At 43.8% G+C, this 19479-nt stretch overlaps 1 protein-coding gene across 6 annotated transcripts in view; it reads left to right on the forward strand.

Annotated features, from left to right (window-relative positions):
- WNK1 (WNK lysine deficient protein kinase 1) overlaps positions 1-19479 on the forward strand; it is a 128799-nt gene that overhangs the window by 26209 nt on the left and 83111 nt on the right. For 5 of the 6 annotated variants that reach the window (XM_058191389.1, XM_058191392.1, XM_058191390.1 and 2 more), the window contains exon 2: positions 17873-18045. In XM_058191389.1, coding sequence (XP_058047372.1) covers positions 17873-18045 — 173 coding nt within the window. Of the gene's footprint in view, positions 1-242; positions 372-17872; positions 18046-19479 lie in introns of all 6 variants that reach the window. The other variant, XM_058191394.1, reaches the window with a different exon arrangement.

Below are 19479 nucleotides of genomic sequence, written 5' to 3' on the forward strand. Positions count from 1 at the left end.
CTTAAAGAAATATAGTTGTTATAATTAAAAATTCAAGAATATATTTGTCTGTAGAAGAATCGTGCAGAACTATCTGTGAGGGCAGCTGATGTTTTACAAATTTGTACTCATTTCCTGGAAGAAGAAAAATATAGTTTAAATATCAGTGGACGTAAAAAGTGCCCAACAGAATGGGAACTTGTGTGGCTATAATAGTAGTAGTAGCTGTTATTGTTTTGAACGCATACTAATATTTATTTCAGGATAGCAAAACAAACAGGCCAATTGGAACAACATCCCAAACCAAAACATGACTTAGAGACAAAGGAAAAGAATGCTAATGCTGTTTTGATTATTTCTGTTGTCTCCAGTGACAGGAAGTGCCTAGCAAGGTATGTATAGATCCATTTTGGGTTTATTTAATGATTCTTTGAATCAGAAATGGTGGGTTACTCCTCTCAATGCATATGAGGAAAGGTGCCAAAAAATGTGACTTCATATAATGACTTAGGCCAGGAAAGAGCCAGAACCTTTAATCTGGATGATAACAGAAAAAAATTGGAGTGTATCATAATTTATTAGCTATGCCTCCATGTTACAGGGATTAGTGTATGTAAATGTGTAAATTATTAAAGTATATTTTCTTAGGATGTCATGCAAACTACTTTAATATGACTAGTTTTTATTTCTGGGATCTCCAGAAATATTTTGAGATTACAAGTAAATTTTCTGAAGTTTATGCTAACTTTCAGTCAGAATCTGCCTTCTTGTACCTTAAAGGTATTATATTTTGTTCTGCCTTTAAAATGTCAAAGAATATACATTGGCTTTATTCTTTGTGACATTACTTCAAATACCGGTAGTTGAAAAATGCTATCATATATCTGCCTTCAGTACCTCTTCAGAAGACTTGGATTCCAGGCCCCTAATTAACTTCATTGTCTGCTGTTTGTGTTTCTTCATATTTCTCTGAAGCTTTTTAAAAATATATTGCCCAAAAGATTGTATGTGATACTTATAGTGGAATCTAACTGATACAGAATAGAATAGAATGTTATTTCTTGTGTTTTGGAAACTGTACTCTTGTTGGTTCACCCTAATGTAAATGTATCTGTATCATACACTATTTTGTTTAGCTTAGAATCTATTCAAACAGAAGTATAACTGTGAAATCAAGTATCCACATTCTATACCTGTGCATTTGTTTCCTCTTGTGTAAAGAACTTTGCATTGGTCTGAGTTAAAAAATATTCTGTTATTTTTAGCCTATTTTTTAAAAAACAAGATTAATTTTAATTTAATTTCTATTTTTTTAGAGTATTAGCTCTTCCATCCAAACTTTTTATCAGAACCAGGGCTTATAAAAGCCAGATTCTTTTTGGGCCAACAAAGATAAAATGTTGAACTGGGAAAAAAAGTATCTAGATCAGCCAGAATCCTTTTCTTCCATATGAAGATGATGTTCTGCTGCAAAATCAGAGGCCAGGGTATCACCAGTATCATTAATTCAGAATTTCAGTTAATATAAGTACATACTAGTCTCCAGAGAAATTATCCCAAATTTCAGTCTTAACATGATTGGAACCATGCTAAGATATGTATAGTCTTTTTAAAAAAAGGTCTGAACTATCTCAGAGTTACATCATGATTATGGCAAAGGTGTGTGCTATGTCCTATTCCAGATACTTATAATCTTGGCTCTAAAGGTTTTCATGGTTGCTGGAATATGGTTATTTGCAATGTAAGAGACAAAACAAAGGAAGATTATGTTGAAAGAAAAATCTCACCCTCCTTCTCAGTAATCCACATCAGTAGTGAATGAACTTTTAGATTCAGTACTCCCTAAGCATAAGGATTACTCTGATGAGGAAGCAAGGGTGGGGATTAGAGAAGTAGGTGGAGTGTGATGGGAAACAACAAAGGACAACAACGAGAAACCAAGAGACAAGCTACCTGCTGAATTTACTTCAGTAGCTCATTCCCCCATTTCTCTATGATTCCTGATTTTGATTCAACTCATTTCCCAGGCAGAGTAGCTAGAACAGCGGTTCTCAACCTGTGGGTCGGGTCCCCATTGGGGGTCGATTGACGATTTGCCAGGGGTCGCCTAAGACCATCGGAAATATGGGAAGTATACTTGCGAGTCGAAGATGGTTGACTCCACAAGCCAGCTGCAGGCTCTTCAAATCGCTAGCCGAATTCAGCTTCAGGCGCAATGAATTAAAAAAGAGAGAAATCTTTGCTCTGATATCTCCCTCTCAAGCCAGCTGCAATCACTCCCAATCGCTAGCCTAATCTGGCTTCAGGCGCGATAAACTTAATAGGGGAGGAGTCTCCGCTTTAATGCCTCCGTCCTCAAGGCAATCGCAAGCAGTTCAGATCGCTAGCCAATACGGCTTCAGGCGTGATAAATTCAAAACGAAAATAATTTTATGGTTGGGGTCACCACATCGTGGGGAATTGTATTAAAGGGGTCGCCACATCGTGGGGAATTGTATTAAAGGGGTCGCAGCACTGTAAAGGTTGAGAACCACTGATCTATGGTTATGAGCAGCCTTGAACTTGAAGCCTCCTAATCCTAATTCACTACATCACTTTGGCTGTCAGTAAGGTAAAGTTGGGAAAGATGATTTAAATATATCAGAGAGCAAGATACTGTATCTACAGAGGTTTATTCAATATGACTTATAGTACTGACTAAAAAGTCTCTCTCATTATTTTGTATTAAGGCACACATTGTTCTTGGCTTTGTACCATCATATTTTCAAGAGACTGAATGAGAACAGTTTGGAGGCTATTTTTCCACTATTCTTCAGGTTGTTATGGTCTAAAAGTCTCATATAATTTAGCTATTGTACCTTATTACCTTCCTATTTTAGGACAACATACTCTGTTCTATATAAAGAGAACCAGTTTGGTTTAGTGGTTAAGGAATCAGGCTAGAAACCGTAAAACCATGTACTGACTTAGCCATGAAAGCCAGCTAAGTGACTTTGGGCCAGTCGCTTTCTCTCAGGCCAACCCACCTCGCAGGGTTGTTGCTGTGGGGAAAAGAGGAGGAGGGAGATATGTTGGATATGCTCGCCGCCTTGAGTTATTTTAAAATAATAAAGACGGGATACAAATAAATAAAATAAACCTTGTATTCAACTTTATAATGAAGTTACGTTAACACCAGCAAATTTGTCTTAATTAAAGTGAAGCCCGGAACAACATTTTTGGTACTTGAATGGATGAGACACATAGGGAAACTTTATCAAATTTAAAGACGATAGCTCAGATGAACATAGGGTCATTAATACATTGGAAGATATTTGTGGCAGAGACCCATGTAAACCGAAAATTAGGGAGTTGCCTGGCATATAAGAGGATATACTTTTGGTTTTTCCAAAAGTATATAGAATCTGTTAAGTTTATTCTGCTCCAACCTTTGAGAACTTGGGACAAGTTTCAAAGCAGATTTGGAGCCTAATTAGTTTAAGCTAAATTCAAAGCAACATTCAAAATAAAATGTCTAGCGAAGTAGGTAAACTGTTCTGGAAGCAGCAGTTTAAGATTTGTTCTTATTCTCTCAGCAACAATCTAGATAAACTTCAAGTCACAGCTGTGGGTATATTCTACTTGAGTAGCCTCTGGTTCACTTTCTTCCTTCCAAAGGAAATCCTTCGAGCTCAGTGGTTCTCAAGCTTTATAGTGCTGCAACCCCTTTAATACAATTCCCCATGATGTGGTGACCCCAACTGTAAAATTATTTTCGTTTTGAATTTATCGCGCCTGAAGCCGTATTGGCTAGTGATCTGAACTGCTTGTGATTGCCTTGAGGATGGAGGCATTAAAGCGGAGACTCCTCCCCTATTAAGTTTATTGCACCTGAAGCCAGATTAGGCTAGCGATTGGGAGTGATTACAACTGGCTTGAGAGGGAGACATCAGAGCAAAGATTTCTCTCTTTTTTAATTCATCGTGCCTGAAGCCGAATTCGGCTAGTGATTTGAAGAGCCTGCAGCTGGCTTGTGGAGTCAACCATTGGAGCGCAATTCTTCGACTCGCAAGTATACTTCCCATATTTCCGATGGTCTTAGGCGACTCCTGGCAAATCGTCATTCGACCCCCAACGGGGTCGTGACCCACAGGTTGAGAACCGCTGTTCTAGATCTATGATTCCTTCTCAAAGGGCAATTGGCAGTTGTAGTTAGGAAAGCCCTTATGTAGCTTTATGTTGTATGTTAGCTTTGCCCATGTGGCTGTCCTTGGTGCAAAATGCAATGTCATGCTTCTAGACCTGCATACTACACATCTAGTCTGCAGTCTGCATTGACCTTTAGAGCCCTACATGACATGGATCCTCTCCTTGGTTATTCCCCATCCCAACAGGAAGAACAAGTTGCAGGTCCAATTTGCTAAGGGGCCTTGTCTGGTAGGAAATAAAAGAAGAAATTTCTCTAGCACGCTGCTTAGAGAATTCAAGTGTGGGTTATTCCTCGTCTATTTGCCAAAGACTGAGTGTAGATTTTTTTCTTTGTTGACCACACCTCCTCTGCTCAGCTGAGCAGAGTCTAGCTAGAGAGACATGTGTAGGATTGCTCTGGCAATTAGATCGTGTCAGATCACTCACAGCTTGGATTTCTCACAGCTAGGAAATATTGCAGATTCGAATTTCTGTCAGCAGGAGCTGCAGACTTTGTAATCTGTTAAGGAGGCTACAGCAGTGCTACTTTTGGCTTGATTCCAGCCACCTCCTCCGTTGACGTCGATGTGTGGGTTGTCCCTGGGGCTCCAGGTCGACTGCCACCACCCAGGACTTCAATGGGCAGTGCGCCGGAGTTCTGTCCCTTCCAGGGCACCTCCAGACATTGAAATTTGCCACCGGTGGGTGAGCTGGTTTCCCGGTCGGCCAGCACAACCGTCACCACCATCACCACTTCATTCACGAAGGGTGGCTCTGGAGTCACTGCCCGGTATGCCGTGGCAAACTTTGAGGACAAGGTAACACTTCATGGTGCTGGGAGAGCTAAATTAGTTCTCATGCACAGTTGGCTCTGTTTCGGAGAACTGCAGAGGCGCTGGAGAGTGGTTTCCTGCTCTCGCACCATTTTTTTTCTTAACGGTCCAACCGCAGAGGTGCTGTGAGAGAAATTTCTGCTCTCACGCCACAAACACTTAGTTCCAATGAGCTGAAGCGGCAACAGAAGAGCAGTGTGGAATTGGCTGGAATTGGGGGCACTGCAAAGCAGTGCTTAGGAGGTAGGGTTTTACTCCCGCGCCATTAAGGCCTGACTTGCAGCTTGTGCAAGCGCTGGGACAGTGACCTTCACTCTTGCACCAAATTCCAACTGTAGAAGATCGCAGAAGCACTGATAGGACGTTTTCCTGAATTTTCGCCAAAACTCATTTGCAAAAGAACTTGAGTTTAGGAGAGCTGAGGCAGCGCTGGGACCACAAAAACCTTTACACTCACCCTCCCCCTTTTGTTGCCGCCTCAGAGATTCAGAGAAAGTTCCATTTGTCCTGTCAGAATTCATACAATCAGTATTTCCTGCCAGCACTGGTCCTGATCTGAAGACAGCTAACCGGTCTGAATAGCAAGGGCAGGGTACAACATGGCGGATTCTGATCTGTCTTCAGACATTGAGCAGGCTGATAGCCCCCCCAAAGCCTCAGGCCTCTAAATCCTGGTGCTAAGTGTTCTAAGACAACCATCAGCAGTAATACAGGCAAGAACAAGCCTTTGACTCTTCTGCCTTCCAAATGGTCATCTGCCTGGGACAAGGATGCTAAGAGATGCCATAAAGCAGCAGTTCTCAACCTGTGGGTCGCGACCCCATTGGGGGTCGATTGACGATTTGCCAGGGGTCGCCTAAGACCATCGGAAATATGGGAAGTATACTTGCGAGTCGAAGAATCACGCTTCAATGGTTGACTCCACAAGCCAGCTGCAGGCTCTTCAAATCGCTAGCCGAATTCGGCTTCAGGCGCGATGAATTAAAAAAGAGAGAAATCTTTGCTCTGATGTCTCCCTCTCAAGCCAGCTGCAATCACTCCCAGTCACTAACCTAATCTGGCTTCAGGCGCAATAAACTTAATAGGGGAGGAGTCTCCGCTTTAATGCCTCCATCCTCAAGGCAATCGCAAGCAGTTCAGATCGCTAGCCAATACGGCTTCAGGCGCAATAAATTCAAAACAAAAATAATTTTACGGTTGGGGTCGCCACATTGTGGGGAATTGTATTAAAGGGGTCGCAGCACTATAAAGGTTGAGAACCACTGCCATAAAGCCTTAGAAAAGGCAATTTACTAAAGCTCAGCAAAGGCCCAGAACACAGAGCATCAGATGGCTTCTACCACTGAAGCAACATTATCTGTCTCTGAGAAACTCCACCATCAACCTGATGGTGGAGGAGCTCCAGAGTTGGTCACCAGGTGCTGATGCCCACCAACAATTTATGATTGGGGGTCCCCAAGGAGATCCCTTTGTCTTGCCTGGTATGACGGGGCTGGGTTGCAGGTGGCACCCTCTATTTGACATTCCATCCCTGAAACGATGTTCACCCTAACCGCAGCGGGGCTCCGCGTGGGGGAAGGGCAGGAGACTGGACTGTCCCTGAACATTCAAAGTCTGGTTTCTGAGGCGATCTCCAAGATTGTTGCGTCTGGGATTCAACAGGGAGGTCATTTTCCTTCCCTGTCGGCCAATCCACAGTCGCAGATCCTGGCAGGCATGGTGGCTCCCATACCTGGTTCCCTCTTTCAGGATTCCATTCATAGTGAGGATTCCTTGTGGGGGATGATGACCAAAGAGATTTGGAGTTCTCTGATGACGAGGGGATGTTACTAGATAGGCTGGCATTTACAGGCCTCTTCTACTCCTCCATCTTCAAGTCGTTGCTTCACAAAGCCAAAGTAATGACTAATATAGGTGTTAAAGAGGGCCTAACTGATCAACTCCAGGTGGCCTCTAATCCACATGACGAGCTGTTCATGGTACCAAAACCTGAACAGGAGTTTATTCCTTGCCCAATGCTTTTTGCGGAGGTGATCCAAAGGCCATGGAATCAACCTGGTTCCTTGGCGCCTAATGGTCATGACAAGAAACTTTACTGCTCAGCTCCAGATCTTGAGGAGCTCCTTCAGTTGCTCTCTGTGGATTCCTCTGTGGCTAGTTTAACATCTTCCACTGTCCTCTTCAATGACATAGTGAAGGGACTAAAGATGGAGGACAGGAAGGCAGAATTTTCCTTCCAAAAAACCCACCAAGCCACTCGGACCATTAGAGCTGCAACATTGGCGTCCTTTTTTAACCAGGCATCTCTGACATGGCTTTGCCAATTACAGGAACGGCTGCTGCCAGATGACAGCAGGCTACACCAAGACATTAATAAATTGGTGGCAACCGCCAAATATTCGGTGGGAGCAACCTTGGATGCGGCAAAATTTGCTTCTTGTGCCTTGGCTTCCACTGTTACATCTTGTTGACTCCTATGGCTATGCCATTGGAAAGCGGATATGAAATCAAAGCGGAAGCTTGCTTCGGCCCCATACAAGGGATCTGCTCTTTTTGGAGAAGCATTAGACCAAATACTATTGAAAAATAAGGAAATATAGGAGGGCAGATTGTAGGTATTCTCCCTACTCTCAGAGGCAGCCCTTTCAGACTGAGACCGGACCCAGCGGGTCCTACTTCCACAGGTCCTACTCCCAAGGGTTCAACCGGCCCTCTGACAGATCTACCTCCAGCCAAGCAGCCATTTCGAGGAATGGGCAATAGGCCCTTCAGGTGAGGCAAGTGACTACCAGGCCACCTTCCCCATTGGCGGACGTTTCCATCATTTTCAATGTCATTGGGAATTGTCCATGACCAACGCTTAGGTCCTCCAGACAGTGAGGCTCGGCCTCACCTTGGAATTACACTCTAGCCCTCCCAACCGCTTTATTCAATGCCCGGTTTCCCGAAATCCAGAGAAGAGAAGATTGATGGACACAGAGATTCAATGTTTGTTGGAAATCTGTGCCATCGAACTGGTGTGCAGTTTTTATTCCATTCTCTTCCTGGTGCCAAAATGTTCTGGCAGCTGGAGATGGGTTTTGGATCTCAAGCAATTGAACAAGTTTATTGTGTACCACCAATTCAAAATGCAGTCCCTCAGGTCGATCTTGGGATGCATAAGAGAGGGAGATTTGTTGACTTTGGTTGACCTCAAAGAGGCCTATCTTGATATCCCAATTCGGCCATCTCATCAAAGGTTCCTGTGATTCACATATGGTAGTCAGCATTTTCAATATCGGGCCATGCCATTCAGCCTGTCATCGGCCCCCAGGACCTTCACAAAATTGTTAGCAATCTCTCAGACAGGTCGCTGTCAGTACTATGTTACTTGGACGGCATACTAATTCAGTGGTCCTCCCAGACACAAGCCACAGTAGACCTAAATACTGTTGTATTTGGGTCCTAAATACACCTAAATACTGTTGTCCAGACCCTATAGCAACACAGTTTTTCCCTAAACCTGGGGAAGAGCCACTTGAGTCCCACTATTCGCGTACTTCACCTGAAAGCGGTGATAGACTCTGTCAGCAGCCAAGTCTTCCTGTCTCAGGATCGTCAGCTCAGCATCAGAACCCTTGTGGCACAGATCGTTTCCCTCAAGTCAGTTCCTCTGATCCTCCTGTCTCAGTTACTTGGGAAGATGATCTTGTGTATTGCAATCGTTCCCTGGGCACGGCAGCATGCCCATCCATTGCAGTGGTTCTTGCTCCCATACCAGAAAAAGTGTTGTAGCAACTCCAGGGCCACAGTACGACTACCACCAGAGGTCCATTGGTCCTTCCGCTGGTGGACTTCTGTGGTGATAAGGAGGGGATGTGTATTCCAGGAGCCCCAGCACATCACAATTGCAACAGATGTGAGCCTCTTCGGCTAGGGTATCCATTTTCTCTCCCAGGTGGTCCAAGGCCATTGGTCTCCGGCAGTTCTAAAAAACAATATCAACTGGTTGGAGCTGTGGGAAATTCACCTCGCCCTATGCCACTTCCAGTCGCCATGGCAGACTAACTTGTGTCAATATTAACAGACAATGTGGCCACAAAAGTGCATGTAAACTGCGAAGGGGACACTCTGTCCAAATCACTCATGGACGAGACAGAGAAGATGCTGAGCTGGGCAGAGAGAGACATGCTCTCCCTCAGGGCGGAGCACATCTCTAGATCAACCAACATCCAAGAGGATTGGTTGAGCAGGACTCAGATAGATCAGTCAAAGTGGCATCTCTATCCAGCTCTCTTCCACGAACTGTCGGAGAGGTTTGAACACCCAATTCTCGTCCTGTTTGTGCACCCAAAGAACACACAACTACCATGGTTCTTCGCCTGCATCCCTCGTCTGGGGGCCGAGGGATGCAACACTCTCCGTTGTCCCTGGCCTTCGGGGCTGCTCTACACCTTGCCACCCCTCCCACTCATCCTGAGGGTGATTCGGAAGGTATTAGTAGAAGGAGCGGAGGTCCTGCTGGTCGTCCTTATTGGCCAAGGTGCCCCTGGTACGTGGATCTGGTAAGCGTGTCTGTGTCCCATTCCTGGAGGATTCCATGGGACAGGCTCTCTCTCAGCCAGGGGGTCATACTACATCCAGAGCCTCAGTGGCTCCAGTTGACCATTTGGCACTTGAGAGGATCCTCCTGAGGAAGGACAATCTCTCAGGGAAGGTGATACAAACTATACAGGCTTCCAGATGCGCATCAGTGAACCGGATTTACAACGCCATCTGGCACTCGTTCTATCTTTGGTGTTCTAAGGGGCATATCAACCCTACTTTGGCATCAGTACCTGAGGTTCTGGAATTCTTACAAGAAGGACTGGACAAAGGGTTGGCCACCAACACCCTGTGACGGCAGGTTGCTGCCTTGACTACAGTACTATCTGGTGACAACAAAAATCTTCTCACCCAACATCCGAGAGTTCAAAGTTTTCTTAAAGGGGGCCTTACTTAAAGAGGCCCCCGGTGGTACATCGGTACCCCACATGGGACCTTACTGTAGTTCTTCAAACTCTCAAGTCTTCGCCATTTGAACCATTGAGTTCCATCAGTCTTCAGTTCCTGACCCTTCCTGGTTGCAATAACTTCTGCCAGAAGGATTTCAAAGATTGCGGCCTGTCGAGTGAGGAGATCTCTGTATCTTCCATCCGAACAGAGTGTTCCTCTGGATGGATCCCTCCTTTCTGCCCAAAATAAACCCCTGATATCATTGCGTCCAGGAGCTCGTTTTGCAGGATTTCTGTCCTGATCCAAAACATCCATTGGAAGAAAAATGGCATACCTTGGACGTTAGGAGGGCCCTCCACAGGTACATCAAACGAACAGCACCTTCCAGACGATCGGAAGCTCTGTTCATTTCATTCCACCCGTATTTGATGGGCAGGAAGGTATCCCCCTCCACCATCAGTCGCTGGCTGAAGGCGTGCATTGAAAAGGCATATGCCCTTAAGGGTAAACCTTTACCAGAACGGATCTTGGCCCATTTGACGAGAAGCGCAGCTACCACCACTGCCTGGGCCACCCAAGCCTCAGTTAGTGACATTTGCAGGGTGGCCACTTGGACTTCCTTATCACCCTTTATCCGCCATTACAAGGTCGACAGATTTGTTTCGGCTGAGGCATCCTTTGAATAGTGAGTGCTGCAGAGAGTACGATCTACTCCCTATACCCAGGATCAGTCAACCTCCCACCCATAAACTTCTAGCTTGGGTATGTCCCATGCTTGGGTTCTCCAAGCAGCGCGCTGGAGAACGGACATTGACTTACCTGAACGTCTCTTCTTGGCGCGATCTGGAGAATCCAACCCAGCTTCCTGATCTGGGACCCGGGTGGCTCTCTTCAGAATCTTCTGTGATCGACATTGGATGACTACGCCTTTGTGAACAAACTGAGGCTCAGCCAAGCAGAAGAAGCGTGGTCAACAAAGAAAAAAATCTACACTCAGTCTCTGGCAAATAGATGAGGAATAACCCACCCTTGGATTCTCCAGCAGTGCTCGGAGAAGGGACGTTCAGTTAAGTCAACATCTGCTTCAACATCTGTTGAAGCACCTTTTTTCATACTTTATAATCATAACCAAACATTTTAGTGGCACTCTGTAACATACTCCTTTTTATTGTATGCTTTTAACTTATTTATTTATGCGATATTCTGCCTTGGAACTCTTGCGCCTGCGAGGTGCCCCCGCCTCGCAGGAATGGCCCGCCGCATTATCAAGGGCCGGCCTCAATGACGGGTCTTGGGACCCACAGAGGTGGCATGCGAAAAAAAAGAGCCTGTGGGGGTTTTTAGATAGGGCTTTTTTAAGGGGTGGGAGGGTTAAGGCGGGCGTTGGGGGTAGCCCGTCGGGAGGGGAGCCAGTCCTTGCGCTTGCTCGTGACGGTTTTTTAATAGGTTCGGAGGTTAGGGGGGGAGATTGCGTTCCTGTTGGTGAGGGCGGCCTGATTCCCACGGTAAGTGAGAGGGGCAGATATGGCGGAAGGAGGATCATATCGTTTTGGGGGCGCGCACCGATGTTTGCAAGCGGTCGCGCCCGATCCCCGTCCTTTTCCCGTTCCCGGATGGTCAAGACCCCAGAGCCTGGGCCTTGGCTGATGTTATGCAACGCACGGTCCGTAGTTAATAAGGCCCCTAGTATCGACCTTATTCAGGGGCGCTGCGGACCTTATAGGCGCACGGAAACCTGGCTGGGCACGGAAGGTGTGCCTTGTTGAGATGTGCCCGCGGGTTTCCGTGCATTCCATCAGCCGAGGCCCAGGGTAGGGGTGGGGGGGTGGCGGTTGTGATTAGAGAAAGTCTAGAGCCGAGGGAGACCACTGTACCTCAGATTGCCGGGTGCGAATCCCTCTTTGTGAGATGGGGCCATAGGTGCCAGATGGGTTTGCTGATCACATACCTGGCTCCTTGCTGCGTGACAGCTGCCCTGCCCGAGCTCCTGGAGGTGCTGGCCGGGGTGGCAGTTGAGACCCCCAGACTTTTAGTCATGGGGGACTTTAACTTGCCATCGTCCGGCTCGTCATCGACGGCAGCTCGGGAGTTCAAGGCTTCCATGACGGCCTTGGACCTGACCCAAGTAATTGATGGCCCTACTCACATTGGGGGTGGCACCCTGGACCTGATTTTTGTCTCTGGTCAGTGGTTGAGAGATCTGGACTTAAAGGAAATAGTCATTGAACCTTTGTCATGGTCAGATCACTCTCTTCTTCCTCTGGACTTTCTGACCGCCATTCACCGCCGCAGGGAGACGGAGCCGACACGTTGGTTCCGTCCCAGGCGCCTGATGGACCCGGAGGGGTTCCGGACGGAGCTTGGGCCATTTCCTGAGGGTCTGGCTCACGGCTCGGCTGAGGAACTTGTTGCGGCCTGGGAACGGGCCGTGGCGGGGGCCTTAGACCGGGTCGTGCCTTTGCGGCCTCTGACCCGGCGCAGGTCCCAACCGGCTCCTTGGTTCTCTGAGGAGCTGAGAGGGATGAAGCGCCGGAGAAGACGCCTAGAGAGTTCCTGGAGGTTCAGCTGCTCAGAAGCTGATCGGACACTAGTGAAGTCCTATACTAGGGCTTACCTAGTGGCAATGAGGGAGGCGAGGCGTAGCTACGCCTCCTCATTGCATCGGCAGATAACCGCCCAGCCGCCCTGTTTCGGGTGACCCGCTCCCTCCTACACCAGGGGGAGCGGGATGACCCGTTACAGGGACGTGCTGAGGAGTTTAACGGGTATCTATACGATAAAATCGCTCAGCTTCGGGATGGTTTGGACCAAGATTGCGTGATACGGGTGAGACGGCTGAGGGTGGTCTTGGTGACATTTTATGGGATGAGTTTGACCCTGTCGCTCCCGAGGACATGGACAGGTTGTTGGGGAGGCTGAATGCCACCACGTGTTTACTGGACCCGTGCCCTCCTGGTTGGTGCTGGCCACGCAGGAGGTGACACGAGGCTGGCTCCAGGCGATTACGAGCGCTTCTTTGGTGGAGGGTGTCTTTCCGGCCGCCTTGAAAGAGGCGGTGGTGAGGCCCCTCCTCAAGAAGCCTTCCTGACCCGCTGTTTTAGGTAATTATCGTCCGGTCTCCAACCTTCGCTCACGGCGAAGGTTGTAGAGAGTATGGTGGCATATCAGTTTCCTTGCACCTGGATGAAACTGTCTATCTAGACACGCTCCAGTCCGGTTTCCGACCCGTTACAGCACGGAGACGGCTTTGGTCGCGTTGGTGGATGATCTCTGGAGGGCCAGGGATAGGGGTTGTTCCTCTGCCCTGGTCCTATTAGACCTCTCAGCGGCTTTCGATACCATCGACCATGGTATCCTGCTGCGCGGTTAGAGGATTGGGAGTGGAGGCACCGTTTATCGGTGGTTCTCCTCCTATCTCTCCGACCGGTCGCAGTCGGTGTTGACAGGGGGGCAGAGGTCGGCCCCGAGGCGCCTCACTTGTGGGGTGCCGCAGGGATCGATCCTCTCGCCCCTTCTGTTCAACATCTATATGAAGCCGCTGGGTGAGATCATCAGTGGGTTCGGTGTGAGGTACCAGCTGTACGCGGATGACACCCAGCTGTACTTTTCCACACCGGACCACCCCAACGAAGCCATCGAAGTGCTGTCCCGGTGTCTGGAGGCCGTACGGGTCTGGATGGGGAGAAACAGGCTCAAGCTCAATCCCTCCAAGACAGAGTGGCTGTGGATGCCGGCGTCCCGGTACAGTCAGCTAAATCCGCGGCTGACCATCGGTGGCGAGTCATTGGCCCCGATGGAGAGGGTGCGCAACTTAGGCGTCCTCCTGGATGAACGGCTGTCTCTAGAAGATCATTTGACAGCCGTCTCCAGGAGAGCGTTCTACCAGGTTCGCCTGGTGCGCCAGTTGCGCCTTTCTGGACCGGGAGGCCCTATGCACGGTCACTCACGCCTCGTGACGCCTCGCCTGGATTACTGCAACGCCTCTACATGGGGCTTCCCTTGAAGGGCATCCGGAGGCTACAGTTAGTCCAGAACGCGGCTGCGCGGGTGATAGATGGAGCCCCTCGTGGCTCCCGTATAACACCTATCCTGCGCAGTCTGCACTGGCTACCTGTGGCTTTCCGGGTGCGCTTCAAGGTTTTGGTGACCACCTTTAAAGCGCTCCATGGCATAGGGCCGGGTTATCTACGGGACCGCCTACTGCGACCAGATACCTCTCACCGACCCGTGCGCTCTCACAGAGAGGGACTCCTCAGGGTGCCGTCAGCTAGGCAGTGTCGTCTGGCGACGCCCAGGGGAAGGGCCTTCTCTGTGGGGGCTCCCGCCCTCTGGAACGAACTCCCCCCAGGACTCCGTCAACTTCCGGACCTTCGAACCTTCCGTCGCGAGCTCAAGACACATTTATTCATCTGTGCAGGACTGGCTTAGTTTTTTAGATTTTAAATTTAGAGGGGTTTTTTAAATTGATTTTAATATTTATATTTTTATTTTTAATTAATTGGGCAGTAGAATAAGTTTTTTAATGATTGTTTTAATTTGTATATTGATGTTTTATATGCCTGTGAACCGCCCTGAGTCCTTTGGGAGATAGGGCGGTATATAAATTCAAACAATAAATAAATAAATAATAAATAAATATTCTGTTCCAAATTGTATCTGCATCCTTTTTCTTTGTGTCCGCTTCTCATGCTTTTCCTCCGAAGTGTAATCTTATTTTGTACTAAATTTTCAAACAGAATTTGTTCTCTGGTTGGTAGATTTTTAAAAGTTTGTTATTTATCTGCTACTTGTAACAAAGATTCAAAAGTATTGATGAAAGTTATGGTGTTTCTAGATGTAGAATTGGTTGGATTCTTCCTAGCTAATAGCAGATGTGAAAAATCCAGTAAAAGGTAGTTGTCCTATTTCCATATCTCTAATTCATGGAATGTTTTTAAAAGCATAACTGAATAAGCTTTTAGAGTAGAGTTTTATTAATTTTTCCATCATGTGTGTCTTTAATAAGGAATTGAGACAAGGGTAGATCATGTGTTCTTTTTAGAATGTTTTTATAGCTAATTTAAATTCTGGTGAAATCTAAACAAATAAATTCCTGAAAGGTTTTGCATGTTCTAGTTTATTAGATAACGTAACTCAGTTTTTCTAAATTTGTAGAACAAAACTGTGTGAGTGTCCTTGTTTTATGTTGGCATTTCCAAACTGGAAAAGCCAAGGTCCCTTATTCTTTATCTTTGAAAATATAATACATGCTTCTTTAATATTCAATACGGAAGTATTTTATAGTAGATAAGGCACTATGGTAGAAACCAGGAGACTTTGAGTTCTAGTCCCACCTTAGGCATGAAAGCCAGCTGGATGTCTTTGGACCAGTCATTCTCTTTCAGCCTGATACAACTTCAGGTCCGGAAGATGAACTATTTGGTCAATTCCTGCTGCAAATAATGGATCAACCAACACTTACTTGAGCCAAAAAAAAAAAAAGCTGACTCAGCACTTGCAGAAAAACACTAGGAAAGAAACAAATTATTGAAAATTCAGGATTATATTAAGGGATGTTTTGGTTGGTTAAATGGATTGGAAACTAGCACAATTGAGTAGTCATAGGATAGTATATTAACTTTTATCAGTAGTAAAATTAGGGTTAAAGAGCAATAGGAATGATCAGCAAAGATTACCCTTTTTCCTTGATTAGAATAAAAAGTCTCCTAGTCCCTCAAAATGATTGAGGGGACCTGGAGTATGTATACCCTGCTAGATTTGGTGTGATGAGCAAAAACAACTGAAGACATCTAATTCCATAACTTGGCCCATCCATGGAGGGCTTCAAAGGTAATAACCAGCACCTTGAATTGTACCTGAAAGCACATTAGGAAACAGTGTAGCTCATATAGAAGAGATATGTGAGCAAACCTTGATGTTCACAGTACTGTGTGCTCTGCTGCATTCTGGACCACTTCACCTTCCATCTTCACCATTAAAAATCTGAACCTATCTAAAATTGAATAGAGAAAAATCACCCTTCTTTTCCTTGATATCATCATCTTTTTGTTGATCCAATTTGAGAATTGGGATTACTTGGGAGTCTAGGAATTCTCAGGTCATTTTTTAAAAATTGTAATTATAATTGCATCTTACATTTTTTATAATAATTGCTAGAAAATTTCTTTCTACTTAAATGACTTTTGAGTTTTGTAGGAAACAGATCTGATCTGTGTTTTTAGTGTTATTTTGCGATCATAACTTATTTTAGTAATATATGCTATAGTAATATACTATTACATATAGTATATCATATAATACATAGCATATTATATTACATATATACCATAATTGTAATGTGTATATTATTATGCAATATTATATTACATAGCATATATGCTATAGTAATATACTATTACTATTATCCTCATTTTTCCTATTACCTACTCTATTGGTATCTTATGACTATTACTTGGTTGTATCATATGACTTATGATTATATCATGATTTATGATTTATCACTTTATTGCTTGTACGTATACTAAGAGCTTACTCACTGGAGACAAATTCCTTGTGTGTCCAATCACATTGACTAATAACGTAACAGCTATGCTATGCTATGCTATTCTATGCTATGCATGTAGTTTTAGTTCTTTAGGTCAATAACTACCAGTATAGCACAACTACTGAGGTATAGCTTTTTAAAAAATTTGTACATTTAATCTGTGTTATTTTCTCTTTCTTATGAAAACAAACTTTAGTTTAGCTCCTTGAATGTAATCTTTGCTGATGCCCTGATAAATATTAGATTATTTTTATGAAACAACAGAATTCAGATCCAGGTTTCTATAATAGTACTTAAGAGGAAAGCATAAATTCCATTTATAAATGCACAGATCACTTTTTGTGGCTTGGTTTATACAGTTTGAGCCATAATATGGTCTGCTTCTTTTCAAGTTTTTTATGTTGAACAAATCCATCCACTATGCTTTGTGAGCCCTGATTTATTTTATAGATATCATACTAAGCCCAAAATGTAATGAAGTGCATTTTTGATATTCTAAAATTCTGCCTAGAAACATTAAGATCTTTTAGAAAAACATATATTTGCATATGAGTGATCTTTTTCTCAGGAAGTGGGAGAGTCAGGGCCAACACTTTCTTATTCATGCTTTACATATACCAGTGAAGCAAAAGGAAGCTGAACTGAGTAATTGATCTTAGAAATGATATTGGAAAAGTTGATTGCTCAAATTTTGAAAGGTTTACCATCTACTTTAACTTCATTCTCATGTACTGATGACATAGGTATTGTGCTTCCACTGTGTCATTTTGTACAGATTGTAGGACTGTTTCCCGTATGATTCTCTTTACAGAGAGTATTTTGAAGTAGGAAAAATGCATATGTTTGCATACTAAGAAGTTGCATGTTTATGTCTTCTATATATTGTAATAATTTCCAGTAGAAAAATCATTGCATAAAACATAACTTGAGATTTCCTTTTCCATTATTCTCACTCTTCCAAGTTGGTACCTTGTGTGCATATACTGTATATTATCCAGTAGTTGAGCTAGTCAGTTAAATAAGTTACCATCTTAATTAAGTTCTATATAAAAAGAATGTCTGGAGCACTTTGCTTTTTAGAAGCAAAAGATATAAATATTTCAACATTTATTCATCTCCTACCATTTTATCATGTTCCTCTTACATAATTCTTGAAATAGCCAAACCAACTACTGTTGGCAGTTTGTGCAGGAAATTGCAAATGAAAGTAATCAATAGTTTACACAAAGAATTGAGAGACTGTTAGCCAAAATACTTTTTCATGTCTTGTAACATGTAATCTTAATCCTTAAATATTTTACATTTGAGGCCAGCTATTTCTTTAATATTCATTTGTAGCTCTTTATAATACATTTTTGTTGATTTTCTCTTTTAGGATCGGAAGCTGTCCAAATCAGAAAGACAACGGTTTAAGGAGGAAGCTGAAATGCTGAAAGGGCTTCAGCATCCTAATATTGTTAGATTCTATGATTCCTGGGAATCTACAGTCAAGGGAAAGAAATGTATTGTTCTGGTTACAGAACTTATGACATCTGGCACATTGAAAACGTAAGTAAAAGCTAGTGGAGCACAACCTGAATTATCAAAAAGAAAAGGAAAGCATAGTAATTTCCATCTTAGGCACAAACCTCCTTAAATACGGCATGGAGTATTTTTCTCCACTATTTATGAGGAGGAGGTCAACATGTTCCAGTTTGGCTTCAAAATTATGAACATTCTGGGACTATTGCTGTTTTGTGAGCAGAAATGAGTGGAGTTTTTTAGAATTTCATTTGGCAAGCCCCACATCATGTCTATACTATATCAAATGCCCAGAATTCCAGGCAAAACGAGTAGCAAGGGAGCCCTCTAGTGGTCACTAAAGCATTGGCAAACAGTCATAGTATTTCAATAGCATATAGTATTAAAATATACTTATACAGTATAATCAGAGCATTCTAATTCTAAGTAGTTCAGTTTTAACTATTTGAAGCTAGAATTTCTTAATTGGAGACATATTTTTGAGGTGTATGCATACTTAGGGGCTCCGAATACAGATAATTCATGAGTAGATGTGCCTGAAGACAGTATTTTTTTTTTTTAAGAAATGCTTGAAGGACTGCAAGAAGATCATATGATTTGTGATATTACATGATGGGCAGAGCTGAATGTTTTGGCTAGTTTTGGGGTGGTACAAGGGAGTTAAGTGTTGAACATTGAAAAATACTAAATCGTGCATTATTCATTTTACCTCTTAATTTTGATTTACATTCTCTGAGGTCCACAGATAGGGCCCACATTTAGACTATGATTGGTTATATCTCTGCTAAATATTGGAAAAGAAATAGTGAGAATTTCTAAGAGTACTGAGAATACTCTGAATATTCAAGTTAAGAATAGTTTTAATGTTTTTTTTTTAAAAACATATTTATATTCTTCCTCCAGGAAATCAGTGTACAATAAACAGCAGTCATTCTTGTTGTAAACCATGTAGTATCTGTCTTCTATGAAGAACTTAAACGTTAGAAATTTTAGAAGGGTTACTGCTGATATTTCAATCGAATACATTAGAAAATATTCTTAGCTAGTAATTACCATTTGTGTTTAAGGATAGATCAGAGATCAGGGATGGACAATGGGGTGAATCTACAGGTTCTTTTATTGCTACTTGCCTGGCTTTCTATCGTTCCCCTCCCTTTTTTAATTTTAGTTAGATTTTTTTAATTAAAAGGCAAAATAAGTGAGTTGCAGCATGCCTGAAAAATTATAAAAGCAGCATGCTTTAGAAAATATATTACTTTTCAAAGCAAAACTGGTTTTATTTTAATTTTTCATCATAAAAACAGTTAAGAAATCTTGAGTACTTACACTGAATATAATTCCTAGTTTGTTTTATTTAAGTATGAATAATTATATCTCACCTTAATACCCAGGGAGCAGCCAGATCTTCAGAACCTTATGAAAATCTAATAAGGTTGAGGTCATCAGGATCTCTGGAGGAAT

The sequence above is a fragment of the Ahaetulla prasina genome, chromosome 7 (genome assembly GCF_028640845.1).
Source record: "Ahaetulla prasina isolate Xishuangbanna chromosome 7, ASM2864084v1, whole genome shotgun sequence".
NCBI classification, from domain to species: Eukaryota; Metazoa; Chordata; class Lepidosauria; order Squamata; family Colubridae; genus Ahaetulla; species Ahaetulla prasina.